Source organism: the organism of the source record quoted next, unplaced genomic scaffold (genome assembly GCF_019419815.1).
Source record: "Pyrus x bretschneideri cultivar Hongxiangsu unplaced genomic scaffold, Pyrus_bretschneideri_v1 Contig11, whole genome shotgun sequence".
NCBI classification, from domain to species: domain Eukaryota; kingdom Viridiplantae; phylum Streptophyta; class Magnoliopsida; order Rosales; family Rosaceae; genus Pyrus; species Pyrus x bretschneideri.
The window spans coordinates 9,330,482-9,346,348 of record NW_025999402.1 but is presented as its reverse complement, the minus strand read 5'-3'; the positions used below and the strand labels follow the sequence as shown (position 1 = coordinate 9,346,348).

Below are 15,867 nucleotides of genomic sequence, written 5' to 3'. Positions count from 1 at the left end.
TATAATACTAAATTTTAATGCCATAAACTGCCAAATAGGCGACCGCAAGCCAACAATGATCCCCGCTTTGCAAGGTGGGTGGGGGGCGTCTACTGTAGCCAGCCTTACCCTTACTTTGCAAACACAAAATTCATGCCATAAACTGCTATGTTACAAAATTTTCAGACTTGAAGCTACAAAATGTACGGACATAAAGAAATAATATGCAAAACAAAGGAAGGGAAAATGCAAACATATCATGCCTGCTGTAAGAACTAAAAGAACTAAAAACCTCAACATATATTATCACAAAAGAAACTCAATACACAACTCATGCCATTGTATCTATAATATGTAAACTTAAAATGATATAACAATTGACATAAATTTCAAGAAAACTAGTCACCCAAAACCAACCACCCGATCCCATCCCTCCCTGTCTCACCCTACTAAATGTATAGATCCTTTAAACTTCATTTTCTCTTCCATACTCTCTCTCGTCTTTACCAAAATTGTTCTAATTTTCCCCACAAAGACACAAGTTTCAGGCCAACATGTACATACATACAGCATAGCAAGCAACCAAGCACACATACATAAAGCTTAGGACCTGCCAAACTAGAACCTTTGACATCCACTTCAGAGAAAAGAAGACCCAACAAGAGCTTATAAAGTCCCCCAAGTTGATTGAGTTAACTTCAATCATATCTCTGCCTGCACAACCTATGAATCGGCCCTCAGCTCACTTTTCCGACCAACTCGATACCCAAGATTCAGTGATTCATTCTGCACAGTTTTTATTCAACAACTTTAGCACCAGCTCAATTAGACACAAAAAAATTTACTTGAAAGCAGTACTAAGAAAACATCGACCTGCGTGATAATTAGTGACATTACATAATCCATAAAAGCAAGAATCAAGCCATAAATTTAGACGCATCCACTCAGAACTATCACATGCTCTATATGATAATCTCGTCTACCAACAGTTGACACGGTAAGAGAAGAATGATATTTCTTAAACAACACAAAATATCAGCATAGAGAAGTTCAATTGAAGAATAAATAGAATAGTATGGGTAAGTACTAATCCGGACAAAGATCGAAGTGCCTCAACCAATTGATACTGCTTGGGTTCGCAATAATGAATCCTTGCAATTGAAGACTAGTTGAAAATCTTAAAAGGAAACCAAGATAACATCACCAGACAGAAAAAACAGAATTATATAAAAAATAAAAAAATAAAACACTTGAAATTTTAAAAGAAGAGTATATTCATGTAACGTATCGGCTCCCAAGAAATTTGTCTCGATAAAAATTCCTGTAATGTTAGTTTTCTGTCGCACAAAGATAAGTATACAATTGAAAATAATTAAACCTCAAATATTGTCCTATACTCAATGAATATTGAATAATACATAAACCCTAGGCACAGGCAGTCAACAATCAGAGCAACAACAAAACTTTACGAACCGTTAGAAGCTACTGAGAATGTATTAAATGATTTCACAAGAATGAAATCTTCAGCATGGATTTAAAACACAATTGAAGCTACCGAGGATGTATTTACCTCAACTGGACATAAAACACAGAGAAAGGAGGCAAAGCAAAACCCAAAAAATTAATAGGGAAGAATGTGCCGCATATTTAACGCAGGAATCAAGCGTGTCCCAAAAGCTCCAGTTACTAAAAGAGTCAACAAAAACTTCATACGCCGTGCTACGCAGAGTTTGTGAGTTACGTGAAATTCTACAACCCACCATGTTCCACTAAATTGAATCCCTGTAGACTCGTGTACACTTTACCGTTTGATGAGTCCACCACCACCACCGCTTATACTACTACCACCAACACCACACATGATTGCTCGCCACCATTTCGGATATTGGAAGTTTGAAACTAATAAAAACGCCCATAAATCAGATCACTAAGGTATCGTTTGGTAAACATGATTGGATTGGATTGGAATGGATAAGACACTATTTTTAAAGGTATGCTGAAAAACGAAATGAAACAATTGTGAGCAATTTAGAGGTAGGAGAAGGATTACTCAAGAAGAAAAGTATTCCATTCCAATCCTTCCCAAAATGGGAGGATTAGATGGGAAAAGTTTTCTTTATGTCTCCTCTTCTAATCCCCAGGCCTCACAATGAAAAATCATTCTCATCTACCTTCAATATGCCTTGAAATTCGAGGGTTATCCCTTTCAATCTAATCCTTTCTACCAAAATGAGCCCTAAAATGCTCATGAGAATCCATACAAGTCTATTACAATCCACTACAATCTATGATAAAAGTTTGTCACAATAAAATCCATATAGAATTCACTCAAAGTCCATGTGGAGTCCATGAAAGTCAATTGAACTCCGTCAAAATCCTTTTAAAATCTCAACTGAATACACCCGCTAAACCTAGGGGTTGGTCAGTGCCGAGTTGTCCCCTCCTCACAAATTGTTTCAACCTATGAATTATGCGTGTTCTATCTTAACTAATGAATGAATTGAGAAAGCATAACATAGTTCCTAAGCAAAACATAATTAAACCATAGTAAATCCTAAAATTGGAAACCTTAATCAGATCAACAAAACCCCAGGACACAAAATGAAGCAGATTATAAGAAATTTACCTCGAACGCGGCAGGATTGAAGTTGGGATCAGAAGGGTCAACGGCGGTGCAATCAGGCGGCGATTCGAAGAGGGAGAGAGAAAACTGCTTGTCAACGACGCCGACATCGAAATAAATGAGGCCGGAGCTGGGCACATCGACTCTGATCCCCTTGACCGGAAACCAGAGGAAGAGCTCCTGAGCCGACACGCCCGATAAGTTGGCGATTCGGCCGAAAGACAGAAAGCCGGAAACGTTAAAATCGTAGAGCACCTGGTTCTCGAACTTGGCGTGACAGGGCTGCTCCAGCAACACTCGGAATTCTCCGGTGGTGGCGTTGAGAGAATAGTCGGTGATGCCCTTGGGGAGGAGACCAATCGGCAGGCCCTGTTTCCGCAGGTGGTCGTAGATGCTGGACGACGGAGTTCCGCTGGCGGGGAGGGGGAGGAGGAACGCAACTACGACAAGGCAGAGGATCGAGACCCATATTTCAGAATTTAGGGATTTTGGAAAAGAACCCATCTTTCCTTCTTACCCCTTGTTCTGTGATTCCGGGTGAGATAGAGGAGAGAGAGAGCTTCTGTTTGTGTTTGTTGATTGGTTCTGATTGTTTAAGGTTTTGAGGGGTTTTTTTATTTTTTTATATTTTTTTTAAAAAACTAATAAAAAAAAGTTTGAAAATTTTGAGTTTTAACGATAAGGACAAAATAAATGATAAAATAAATAATACTAGGTTTGACTTTTTAATATAAAAATATAAATTTTTTATTAAAATGAACACTACCGTTGATTTTTCGTTAAAACAACCTTTGTATTTTTGTGAGAGGGGGAAGTTAAAAGAATGCAGGCTGGAATGGATTGTTATTTGGGTTTATTGGTTAAATGGACTTTCACCACCGTAATACAAGAAGAAGCCAACCTCCTAATTAGTTTTCATCATTAACAAACACAACAAAGAAAAATGATTTCACTAACAAATAACAAATTATTTTGGCGTGTGAAAAGGAATTTATGAAACATAATTTCTCATGACTTTTCCTGAAGAATATAAAATAATTTTACTATTACCATGTTTTGTAAAAATAGAAAAGTGTACATAAAAAAAATCTCGAGACGAGTTAATATTTTTATTTTTGTGGTATTTAATGAAAATAATATTTGTCGTAAAGACTTGTGATTAATGTTAAAAATCTGCAATAAAAGACGGGAAAGAAAGTGATTTCCCATTTCCATGCTCTATTTCCAACATACCAAACACAAGCAGGTGTATCGGGAAGAAAAATGGTGTGGAGATCACTTGTGAAAACGTAAAATAAGAAACTTTCAATTTGATTGTACTGAAAACTTCCAACAAACACAACACATGAACAAGATGATACATAAGAAGAAACCTTTGGCAGCCGCACATCGTCGAATAGCTGTATTCAACAACTGGAAAACAACAATGATGTAGTTTATTCAGATTTCTAAAACCTAAGTTTACATAAAATGCAAAATCAAAAGGTGACAGTCTCAATCACCAAGTCTTCCCTTTAACTTGTTCTGAAGCGGTTAGCCTCTGCTATGTTATCGACTCAACAAAACCCTCGAGATACTTCATCTTCTCAAAATTCTAGTCCTCCACCTGTGGACATGAAAACCAATCATCTAACGCGTATGATTTCAACTGAAGTCCAAAATGATTCCATAACATTGAAGGAAATCACACACATGCAATGAAATATTTACCACCCAAATATATATATATATGAAAGCAAAATAAAATACGCCATTCTTTTGGCTTAAAATATCATGTGTATAAGACTAAGGCTAAGAATTCACCTAGCTAACAAACAGGAAGTCGTATAAAATGATTAAACGACCGGCATAGTTTCAATGAACACAACTTGGGCAAAGAAATATTATTTATTAGAAATGGATAGGCTTCTATACATAAGTTTATATATGTGTATGACTATGGTTCCCATCACTATACTCAATCATGGTTTTCTTCCAGTCTTGCTTTTCCTTTCCTCAAGCATAATAGTCTACGGTGTAACAGTGATAATATTCACCAGAGTTCAGAGTGCCACCGTCACACAGTTTCTCCTTCCAATGTCCTAACCCACTCAATGTTCCATACAATAGTACATGCCACCCAATGTATTATACTATCAGATTGTGTATCAACAACCACTTTCCCCAAAAAAAGTCTGACTTCGACCAACAACGTGCAATTTTGCTACAACACTCCATACACATAGTTATTGCTACTCTACAAGGCAATAACAATTTTTCTCAGTAACCACATCAGAGCTTTAAACCAATACAAAAACATACCATGCAAAAAAGGGAGAGGGGAAAGACAATATCAAACAACAAAGTAACAAACACTGTATGATATAAGCTTAAGGTTATAAGTTTGTGAAAGAATCACCTGTCTAATGCTCCAATTTAACTAGTGGTTCAGATCACTACTTTCCTTTTTTCTTCGATTTTACAGGTACCACCCCATATGCCATGAGCCTAGAAGCTGGTAATTTTCTTGCAGCTTGGTGACGCCTTCTTCTAGCACTCCTCGATTCTTTTTTACCACCATTTGAGTCCCCTACTTGTTCTTTCCCATGTTCCAGGGCACTCATTGATGATTGCCCTGTGGCAACCTTTGATAAGCTTGAATCCTTAGCTGCATCACTTATTCTCAGCTTCTTGCGATTCTTTTTATTACCCACATTTCCTTGTCTGAAAATCTCTTTAGCTTTCTGCTTTATCTCCATTCTCTTGTTGTTGGGTACCTTCCACTCTTTCTCTGTGTAAGGAGCAAGCTTCTTTAAAGACACATATTGATTCAACTCCTTTTCATCCATCGCTAATATCTCGGCAGTAGTCAAGCCATATCTATTAGGTTTTATTTTAGCATACTTGAATCTTGTCTTCAAGTCTCCAATTGTATCCTCATAATCCAACTTATAGTACTCATCCATCATCTCCTTCTTAGCTCTCTCCAATAAAGCTAATTTACGCTTTTTCCCTTGTTTATCTTCCTCACTCATTTCTTCTTCTTCTTCTTCCTCTTCCTTTTCTTTTACTTCCTCCTCCTCCTCCTCCTCCTCCTCCTCTTCCTCTTCCTCTTCCTCTTCCTCTTCCTCTTCCTCATGGTCAAAAACATTTTCCTTTTTCCGCTTCAAAACCTTCTCCCTGGCAGCTAAGAACCCATCACTAGACCCAACAGTATCCCAACCTTTAGGAAGCCCAAGCAACTCATCCTCCTTATCAAAGTCCGGTTTCTCAATCTCATCATCCTCCTCCATATCACTATAACGCTCTAAGTCAGCATCCTCTGCCTGATAATACTCCTCACCAAAAGCCTTCTTCATCATCCGATCATATTCTTGGGGATCATATTCCTTCTCCAACTCCTTTGGATCAAATGTAGACTCCTCGCCCTCCTTAAGCCCCGCAATCTCCATTATCTTCTTAACCTTCTCGTCGTTCTCCTTCTTCTTCAAATTCTTCAAATGCCTCAACTCCTCCTCCCTCTCCAACCTTGCAATCTCCATCCTCTCCTCCTTGCTCTTCCTCTGCTCCTTCCTCGCCTTGACCTTCTTCCTCACCGACCCCTCAACTTGCCTGGAATGCCCCATAATCCGATCACCTGCATTCTCCTGGAACCTGTACTCATACTCCTCCTGCCTTTCGATCTCCATCTCGTCCTCGGACACCATCTCCAAATCCTCCTCCTTTAGCTCGGGATCCTTATCCTCCTTCCACAGCTGATCCTTAAAGAACTTCTTGAGAAACATAGCATTTTCATCCGATTCAGGGAAACACTCATCCAATGCCTTCTCATACTGATCATTATCAACAGTATCATCATCATCATCATCATCATCCCCCGCAGCATTCTTATTCTTCTCTATCAAAAACTCACCATCATCATCATCATCATCCTCCTCGGCTGCAGCGGCCTGTAAGAATTCTCTCCTTATCCGCTCTTGCTCTTCGTTGTAAACCTTACTGTTTTTATCAATGTTCTTGTCATCCTCCTCCGCCAGTTCCGGGCCATCCTCCATCAAATGCTTAGCATTAACATCTTTCAAGTACATCTTCTTCTTATTCTTTGCCTTTCCCTCTCCTCCATTGTTTCCAATAATTTCGGTTCCATCAGAATTAAACAAAACAACATCTTTGTTTTTCAAGATAGGGTCTTGCTTTTTTACCTTGAGCAGACCATCCAAAAATTCCAATTCCCTCTTCTTGGAATTCGCCACATGGACATAGTCGTCGTCCGATTCAAAATCTGGTTCAGAGTCTGAATCTTCGGAGGGGTCAGCCACGAGGCCTCGCTTCTTCAGTTCCTCGTAGCGTTGGAGCTCCTCCCGCTTCTTGTTGTGTTCGTACCTGCGAGCGAAATCTTCATTGATTTTGAGCTGCGGAACGTCGTCGTTTCCGTTTTCGTTCTCGGAGTCGCTTCCGCTGTCGAGTAGTTGAAGCCCGCCCATATTGTTTCCGCCGACTATCTGAGTGGCTGCTGCTTCTTCTTCCTCAATTAATTTCTATCTGAGTCGCTGCTGCTTCTTTTTCTTCAATTAATTTGGGGGCTGAGGCGGTGGCGGGGGTTTTTAGTATTTAGGGTTTCAGAGCATTCGACTCCACAAGCTTTGCTTCTGCTTGGAACTTGAAAAGGACTCCCCTTTTATATATTTTTTTTTATTTAGGACCGAAAATTATAAATTCCACTCGTTTCTTATTTTTGTTTTAAACTTTTGCTGGAGGCAAAATGAAAATCACTTTTATTTCTTCTCAAGGCATCTTAAGTGGAAATTTTAAAACACTTAGTACTACAATGTAGTGGTATTTCTGTTTACTTAAAATGAGAGATTTTAAGTTCGATTCTTCCAAATGCGAATTTGAATCACATTATTTCTAAACCATTGTGAGCTCGATTCTCACCAAAGACAAATCTGAACCACATTATTGTTAATTCATTGTTATGCCCATCCTTTTTTCTAGATAATATCGCTTTTTCAAAAAAAAAATTGAAATTTTAAAAAATTTTACTCGAAATCTCAAAAACCTATACAATCGTCCTTATGTTCCTAGCTTTGGAAAAAAAATAATTCTAATAATGCATATTATGACAGTTGGTATATTGGGTTATATTCCTGCAATTCAAAATAAATAGGATAGAGAAATCTGAAAAATAAGATGGAGAAATCTGAAATCATGTTAATAAAAGAAGGTAAACAAACTCGGTAGGAAGAGGGAGGAGGGTCAGGGCGGTTAGTATTGTTCCGACTTCCTAGTACGAAAAGATTTACAAAGCCGAAGACGTACAACCTCAGCAGCATCACACATTACCAACAGCATACATATTACGGCCTCGGCAAAATAATCTCTAAAAAATAAGGTGTTTTTAGCAGCATTACATTCCGCTAAGGTCCTAAAATCCTTCTTGGCATAATTTAGAAACGCACACAAGTATACTCAAGTATGTCCATCCTGAAACTTCTTTACTGCGTAGTCACGCTCTTCGCAAGATTCCGCGGCTGATCCACGTTAAAACCTCTTAAAACAGTGAGATGGTATGCCAACAGCTGCACCAGGAAGGAAAACAAAGATATCAGATGTACGTGGGAGATCAGACAAGTTCAAAGGAATAACTATCTATCCATCCATCTGTCTATACATTGAGTCTTACTATATACTTAAAAAAAGTACAAACAGCTTAGCATTAAAGTCCGGCATAAGAAGAAAACGCAGGACCTCCAACCCAAATACTGATAATACTTGCAAAATAAAGCCCAAAGAAAAATAGATAAATACCTGCAATGGAATAATATTAACCACGGGTTGAAGACAATCCTCAAGCTGAGGAACTTCAATCACTCGACAAGACCCCCCGGGGCACACTGATGCAGCATCTCCCTTCGAACACATTACTATGAGTCGACCTTTACGGGCACGAAGCTGCTGAATAACTGATTGCTGCTTACTGTAAATCACCACAGGTCGTTAATAAGAAAATCAGGTATGTTTTCAAAAGCATGTAACTGCTCCCAACTGTGAAAGGACAAACCTGAAGCAAGCATCACGGGTGGCAATCACAAATGTAGGGAGAGTTTCATCAACTAAAGCCAAAGGACCATGTTTCATTTCACCCGCTAGTATTCCTTCACTGTGCATAAGGGCCACTTCCTTTACCTTCAAAGCGCCCTCTAGAGATGTTGCGTAGTTGTATCCTCTCCCAAACACAAGAAGTGACTGATGAGCTATCAGTTCCTGTGCAAGATCCTTCATCATCTGATCAAGCTTCAGGACCTCTCTGACTTTGTCTGCAAAGAACGTAAAGGACAAACCGACAGAGTCATTTTGTAATAATTTCTTACAAGTTACTTCTTGGAAAACAGACTGACAAAGAAATGCACTGCAGTTGACATGGTAAGAAGAGAAAAACTGGAACTTACTTGGCAACTCAAATAAACCGTCAATTATAGCCTCTCTTCGTGCTTGATTGGAAATTGTGTCACCTCCTATAGCTAGTGCTAGCATAGCCATCACCACTATTTGACTCGTGTATGCCTGTCATGATGATGATAAGACAATCAATTTAAAACACAAAATCAAAAAAGCAAGAATAGAATAAAGTAACAAACTTACCTTGGTGCTTGCCACACCAATCTCAGCGCCAGCATTTATATGAACACCGCAGTGTGTATTCCTGGCAATAGCACTATCAACAGTATTTGTTATGCCAACGCATAATGCACCATTTTCTAACGCATATTCCAAAGCAATCAGAGTATCTGCTGTTTCACCAGATTGACTGACAAAGACAGCTGTATCTTCTCTGTATATAGGTCCTTGCCGATCCAACAAATCACTAGCAATTTCCATTGTGACAGGAATACCTATAATGTTTATATGTGCAGCAAACCAGAAAAGAATCAGAACTATTAAGTTATTAACAATCGGAAAATGATTTCTGACAGACAAAAAACACTGACCAGAAAGTTCTTCCAAGATGGGTCTTGCAGCTAAAGCAGCATTGTAGCTTGTACCACAACCGATGAAAACAATTCTCCTGCTTCGCCTAATTGTTTTAAGGTGATCCTTCAGTCCACCAAGGAGAACAGTCTTGGCTTTGCAGGAACCTCCACGTAAAAGCCTCCCCCTCATTGTGGTAGTCAAAGATTCAGGCTGTTCATGAATTTCTTTCTGCATATAATGTTTGTAACTCCCTTTGTTTATTTGTTCAACCTCCATCTCAAGAATGGACAACGCTCGTTGTACTGATGCAACTCTTGAAAGTCCACCATGCTGTCCTTTATCAAACTTCAGGATAGAAACACCTCCATCCTGAAACAATCACCACAAAGAGGAAAAAACAAAAAAAACTTATATGAATACAAAGCTCAAGTTTCCCCAAGCATCATGCCAATATGGAACTGCCCCATTAAAACATAATAAAAGACAATACTCAAATAAGTACCTTCAGATGTACCACTTCACCATCCTCAATCACCAACACCTTTTTAGTGTGTTCAACTACAGCATTGGCATCACTGGACAAAAAGAGTTCTTTAGCATGTCCACTTTTTGAAAGGAAATTATCATCGTGAAATGCTGATCCACCGCTAGCATTTTCGTTAAATTCCTAACAGAGAAACAATAGCGTCAATGCAAAACTATAGTGGGCACTTAAAATTAGCCAGAATTGTGAAACATTAATTCCAAATGAAGCATACTTTGACACCAAGGAGCAACGGACTGCCACGCTTGCAAGCAATCAACTCATTTGGATAATGCTGGCTTTTAAAAATCAGGGCATATGCACCTTCAAGATGCCTCATAACCTCAAGCACAACTTGACTAAATGTGATAGTCTGGTCACCTGAAAAATAAACATCACACTCTAACATCACCCTAGATTGTGATTTAAGATTTATGTGAAACAGTAAAAAGTATTCAAACAATTCAATCAAAGGAAAATGCAGTTTATCAGTACATGCAGAACACAATGATTGGCCTTATACTGCCCCCAACAACAGTAAAATGAACTCATCCTAAAAAAGGAGGAAATAAATAAATAATTGAGTTGATCTGTCCACTCCTATCCTACAAAAGCACTTTTCCTGCCTTGGCTACTATGTTTTTTGGGCAAATATGGTAGGAACATATGAGCTTCAGGGTGACAAAGAAGCTTCTTGCCTCTAAGAACAATTCAATAGACAAACTTTTTTAGTATTCCAGTAATAAGTTCTGTTCTAATTGACAAGCATAGAAGACAGTCAAAATATCAGTTCACAAATTCTGAAACGATAACTGAAAGTAACATAATTATATGTACTTTATAAATTGCAATTCTACATTTACAAATATAAATTTTGAACTCCAAATTGTAAGTTATACTTATGACTCAAATGTTTAATTACTTCTAATCATAATCATATATAAAATTACCTCCTCCTTCTTTAGCTTTATCATAAACATATTTGGCAAGCTTTGGAATTACTTCTGTGTCTGTTTCAGATTCAAAGGTGAATCCGTGCCGAACTAGTGATTCCTTTAAGGCCTGAAAAAGTAAACAAGGGTGTTTAATCCAGAAGCCAAAACAACAATCAAGAGAAACATAACAAGTTTCACCACAGAAATCTTAAACAAACCTCATAATTAGTGATGACTCCATTGTGAACAACCAAAAATTCATTTCCAGAACCAGAGCTCTGTGGATGGCTGTTCCTTGGAGCTGGCTCTCCATGAGTGGCCCACCGGGTGTGTGCTATTCCAGCATGGTGAGAGAAAGATTCTTCCAAACTTAAATCTGTTTCAGCAACCTCTGGATTTACAAAAATCAAAGTTAATTCTAGGAAATCGGGTAAAAAAAAGTGTGACATACACTACTATGAGCTTGAGGGGGGGCTAGAAAATTATTAAATGGATACAAGTTTGATATACAGTACAAGTATGTAATCAGCGTTCCATAAGCATTATATATAGGGGCACATTCTTAGTAGTGAAAACTCTTCAACACCCCCGAAACTTGAATTCAAACTCCTATTACCCATATTTATTTATGGTTTCAAGGGAAATGTAATTAGTAGTCCCCATAAGGTTGTCCGAGGACAAAGTGAGGTTGCACAATGTAATAAATGCATAAGAAGGGAAATACCAAAGAGACCGACGTTAAAGAAACTACTGCTAGATATAGAAACCTTTACGCAAAAAATGAAAAAGTTCCAAATTCTAAACCTTTGATGTGCTCTTTCTTTTTTGCATTCCAATTATCATTCGGTAGGTAATTATAAGCTGGCAATGTCTGCGCTACAAACCCCACCCCACTAACAACTTCACCAATCATACTTCATCGAAAAGGAATGAAACAGAGCTATTCAAACTACGACCATTACTACTGGGTTAACCCGCCAAATTAACCGTGACCACTTTAACTGGGTCAAATTTCGTTCCAAAAAGAGTTTACCGTTAATATTCTACACCATTTTCCCAGCAACCAAACAGACGTACAAACAAATTATCCCGACTACCAAGTTAACAACGAAACTTCATTGAAGAAGAATGAAACTTAATTGAAAAAAGAATGATGCAGAGCAATCCGAACCACGATCATTCTTACTGGTTTAACCCGCCAAATTAACCCAGACCAATTTTTCTGCGTCAATTTTATTTCCGAACAGAATTTAAATGTTAATTTTCTAAACCATTTTCTCGGCAACCAAACAGAATGCAGAAACAAACAAACATGGAAAAACAATAGAAAATTTGAGAATGAAAGGAGTTACCTTGGGATTACCAAAAAAAGAAAGGAGTTACCTTGGTAGACGGATTTGACGAGGGTCTCGATATTTCCCTCCTGGCGGAAAACGAGGGGGGGAGGCGGGGAAGATTGGGGGGTGTTTGGATCGAAGGAATAAGAACGGTCGATTGAAATCCCGGCGGAATCGTAGCCCCGGTATTCCAGACGCCTCAGGCCATTGAATAGCACCTGCAGAATGTAACGCCTCTCTCTGTTGACGTTGTAATTCAGATACGCAAATATCCCACACATTTCTGATTTCTCTCTCTTTCCTCTTCTCTTCTTCTTCTTCTGCGACTTGTTCTGGGTTTTAGGGAGAGAAAGAGAAAACGAAGGAAAGATCAACCGTTAAATTTGACCTTTGACTTTCTCTTGGCATTTGAATTTTTAACTTTATCGTGTTCGTGGGATCTGTAAAAATGGACTGACAATCTTCTCTCTAGAAGATTGAGACACCGCAGAATGCAGATTGCAGCTTGGGTGGGTGAATGTATGGTTGTTATATTGGAAACATCCCAAGGGTTATATTGTCTTTTACCTTCGCATCACTGTGTTACGGTGGCCTCATTTCATTGGCTTGCAACATGCATAGGCCACCAAGCACTTAGGGGTAGGACTGTAATTTCAATAACACCATAAGCTCTTTCTAAGAAGGCATACTGACCTGCTTACATTCCTTCACTCAAATTTCAACTGCAATTGCAAAGAAAGCGTCACATGGATACATACAAGTACAGTAGTCAGCTCCGGCGGACGTTTTTCTTTACGTTATTAACATCTCACGGAGAAAATTTAAAGGGTTTAGCTCGATCTAACAGCGTCTATAGCAACAACTAAATCGTCGAATTTGGCCCCCTTCACCTCTTTTACAACCTTGTTGTCCTTCAAAATCTTGAAAGTTGGCACCACCCTTATCCCAAGCTCCTTCGCCAATGGCTGCTAACAAGAAACAATCACCGTTTTAACATAAGACAGAGCACAGCAACGCACTTGAGTAAAAAGTATTCAAGCATGACAGATGGAACCAACCAACCTTATTTTCTTGGTTACAATCAAGCTTCAAAAATACGACATCAAGATACTTCTTGGACAATTCTTGAAATTTTGGAGCCATCACTTTGCAAGGTCCACACCTGCACAGAACGATGGAGTAACTAATCTCAAGCTTTAAAAATGGCGAAGAAGCAAAAGCAGGACGAGAAAATAAAACTGAAGAGGCGATGAATCTACTGCAGGTTTACATATGCCTTGACCTTAATAACGATCGTTATAAGTAAATACAATTACGCGTATCAGGCATATATGCGAACGTTTCTTCTTTATTGTTATTCACTTGTTACATGTCCCCGCTCCTCTATGGAATACAGAACAAAGTTGAAACACAGTATATCACCATCTTCATCTTGACATAAGTAACACAGATAGAATGAGAAGCTGATGATCTAAAATACAGTCCAAGATCGATCCGAAGGTTCTGAACTACTACTCAAAGACCAAAGCTTTAGTTACTCCCACCTTTCTATCTTCCATGTCTGTACTGTATTTGTAAATGACGATTTTGGATCCCGTAAATGTAGAATAACTGAGATCCATTCAAGCGTAGGTGCATGTATATGGAATCAAAACAAGGAAAGGATCATGTTGGAGGTGGGAATTAACCAGGACTCTCGACATGATGCCGGTAAATGAGCAGAAAATCAACAAAGGGGTCACCCTAATCAACGAACAAGCTAGGCCAGACTCGGTGCAAGTATTGTCCCGGGTTACAGTAATTCAATTTCCAAAGGCTTACCTAATACTACAGCATGCAGAACCAATTCGAATCACCCGAACGGTGTGGGGAACTAGCATCTCAAAACTCAAAAAGTTTGTAACAACATATCTTATATAAGCAACTTAGAGCTGAAATCAACATTCTGAAATTCCACTAAAACAAAATCATAAACTTTCAAATTACACTTCACTATTCGTTTAAAACTGATCAGTTCACCAATTTTTTTTCCGAAATTAGCCGAAAACTTGCTTAAATTTTCTTGCTTTCTTAATTTCCGTTTCCTTTTCTTTCGAATTTATTCCTGGATTTTCTCGGGAACCAATCAGAAAGTGGAAGTATAAGCATAAACAGACATACCATTGGGTATACATGTCGAGGACGACGGTCTTGTCGCCGGCGGCCTTGACGATGGGCCAGAAGGTGTCCTTGTCGACCTCCGTGACTTGGCCAACATTCACAGTGGGACCGACAGTGTCCAAGTTCGACCTTACCGTACACCCCCAGGAGCCCATCTTCCTCTTACTCAATCCAATTCCAACCGCAGCTGCATTCTTCCTCTGCGAAAGGAAGCAGCTCGAACTGGGAGCAGAGGAGGAGCAAATGATCGGGTACTTGGCGGAGCAGGGTAGCAACGTGGATGCGCCGATGGAGCGAGGAGAGAGTGCGGCTGACTGCAGAGCCATTTTCTGTGATGGAGAAGAGAGGAGAGCCCAGTGAATCAGTTGCAGCCAGAGATTATCAAACGACTATATTACAGAGGAGAGAGGTGATTTTGGAATGACTGATTTGTCCTCTGGTTCGTGGGATCTCATGACATATTCGCTTTCATTTTCGTCACCTCACCCAACGTGTTTTGTGGATGGAGGCCTGGCGATCGCGGTAATGGAATGCCAGCATTGCCCTTGGACGCTTTGGGCTGTTTGTGGGAAGGTTGGGGGCGTTTTCGTCGCGTAGAATAGTTTGTTCAAGCAAAATGACGGAATGCCACTTTTGGTTTTCGGTTTGACGTGGGAAATATCGGGGTATTTTAGTCAATGCGAGAGTTCAAATTTTGTGGTTTGTTTATCGGATTGTAGTGATACGAATGAGTGGTGTGGATGGGGAGGGACTAAGGGAGAGCTTTTGGGAAGGTGAAAGTGATGGAGGAAATGGAAATGATGATGCCTTATATGGTTTTTACTTTTAGTCTATAGATTTTGAGCAGACTAAAATAGTCATGGGATATTTATTTTGTACATTTTTCAAGAAGTATATTTTACCTCATCGACATAAATGAGAAAGAAAAATAATTTACACGCACCATTTTTACCATCTGTAAACTTATTCTCACTTATGTCTTTTTTATTCTTCTTTCATTTATTTAGTCTAAAAACCAGAAATAAATATAGGTATGTATGAGAATAAAATGGTGTGCATAAATCACTTCTTATGAATAAAACTAGTTCTCAAAATTGAATCTCACGTTCCAAAACTTTAAACCCTATTAGGTTTGTACAAATGATATTAATAAGTGAGGATTTGATTGGTAACCTCGAGTGCAAAAAGAAACGTTTATAACCAAGTACAAACACCTTGTCATTTGGCAGTCCAATTTGATGAACATATATAGTTAGTTTGTGATTCCAAGTACTAGTAAGAAATTATATACCCGGCATGTCCCCCGTGTGTGATCCAAGCATAGCAATTAGCATAAGCTGATAAGCAGAGTGGTTCGGG

The 15,867-nt window shown here is 38.9% G+C and overlaps 4 protein-coding genes across 4 annotated transcripts; all 4 read right to left on the bottom strand.

The window, feature by feature from the left end:
• Positions 1-258: 258 nt before the first annotated feature.
• LOC103932485 lies at positions 259-3,185 on the bottom strand. Its single transcript, XM_009342107.3, has 2 exons — positions 2,606-3,185; positions 259-765 (listed from the first exon to the last, which is right to left on the bottom strand). Exons 1-2 carry the CDS (start codon positions 3,104-3,106, stop codon positions 703-705), a joined length of 564 nt encoding a protein of 187 aa, XP_009340382.2. The 5' UTR covers positions 3,107-3,185; the 3' UTR covers positions 259-702.
• A 696-nt stretch (positions 3,186-3,881) lies between these two features.
• Positions 3,882-7,246, bottom strand: LOC103932486 (protein KRI1 homolog). Its single transcript, XM_009342108.3, has 2 exons — positions 5,001-7,246; positions 3,882-4,208 (listed from the first exon to the last, which is right to left on the bottom strand). The coding sequence occupies exon 1, from the start codon at positions 7,063-7,065 to the stop codon at positions 5,038-5,040; it is 2,028 nt and encodes a 675-aa protein (XP_009340383.2). The 5' UTR covers positions 7,066-7,246; the 3' UTR covers positions 3,882-4,208; positions 5,001-5,037.
• Positions 7,247-7,772: 526 nt separating this feature from the next.
• LOC103932487 (glutamine--fructose-6-phosphate aminotransferase [isomerizing] 1) lies at positions 7,773-12,881 on the bottom strand. The gene is made up of 11 exons (XM_009342111.3): positions 12,395-12,881; positions 11,230-11,402; positions 11,027-11,138; positions 10,312-10,457; positions 10,056-10,220; positions 9,571-9,922; positions 9,224-9,474; positions 9,031-9,145; positions 8,643-8,898; positions 8,390-8,558; positions 7,773-8,160 (listed from the first exon to the last, which is right to left on the bottom strand). The coding sequence occupies exons 1-11, from the start codon at positions 12,627-12,629 to the stop codon at positions 8,077-8,079; spliced, it is 2,058 nt and encodes a 685-aa protein (XP_009340386.2). The 5' UTR covers positions 12,630-12,881; the 3' UTR covers positions 7,773-8,076.
• A 137-nt stretch (positions 12,882-13,018) lies between these two features.
• Positions 13,019-14,975, bottom strand: LOC103932488 (thioredoxin F-type, chloroplastic-like). The gene is made up of 3 exons (XM_009342113.3): positions 14,509-14,975; positions 13,411-13,510; positions 13,019-13,313 (listed from the first exon to the last, which is right to left on the bottom strand). Exons 1-3 carry the CDS (start codon positions 14,832-14,834, stop codon positions 13,179-13,181), a joined length of 561 nt encoding a protein of 186 aa, XP_009340388.2. The 5' UTR covers positions 14,835-14,975; the 3' UTR covers positions 13,019-13,178.
• Positions 14,976-15,867: the final 892 nt, after the last annotated feature.

Bases quoted from the DNA above. Each gene is read 5' to 3' on its own strand.
- LOC103932487 (XM_009342111.3), bottom strand. From the start codon at position 12,629: ATGTGTGGGATATTTGCGTATCTGAATTACAACGTCAACAGAGAGAGG. The intron at 9,923-10,055 runs GTACTTATTTGA...TGATTGTTTCAG, and splicing joins GTGAAGTGGTACATCTGAAG to GATGGAGGTGTTTCTATCCT. The intron at 8,899-9,030 runs GTAAGTTCCAGT...CGTTCTTTGCAG, and splicing joins CGGTTTATTTGAGTTGCCAA to ACAAAGTCAGAGAGGTCCTG.
- LOC103932485 (XM_009342107.3), bottom strand. From the start codon at position 3,106: ATGGGTTCTTTTCCAAAATCCCTAAATTCTGAAATATGGGTCTCGATC. The intron at 766-2,605 runs GTAAATTTCTTA...AAAACTGTGCAG, and splicing joins TCAATCCTGCCGCGTTCGAG to AATGAATCACTGAATCTTGG.
- LOC103932488 (XM_009342113.3), bottom strand. From the start codon at position 14,834: ATGGCTCTGCAGTCAGCCGCACTCTCTCCTCGCTCCATCGGCGCATCC. The intron at 13,511-14,508 runs GTATGTCTGTTT...CGTTCTGTGCAG, and splicing joins CTCGACATGTATACCCAATG to GTGTGGACCTTGCAAAGTGA. The intron at 13,314-13,410 runs GTTGGTTGGTTC...TCTTGTTAGCAG, and splicing joins ATTGTAACCAAGAAAATAAG to CCATTGGCGAAGGAGCTTGG.
- LOC103932486 (XM_009342108.3), bottom strand. From the start codon at position 7,065: ATGGGCGGGCTTCAACTACTCGACAGCGGAAGCGACTCCGAGAACGAA.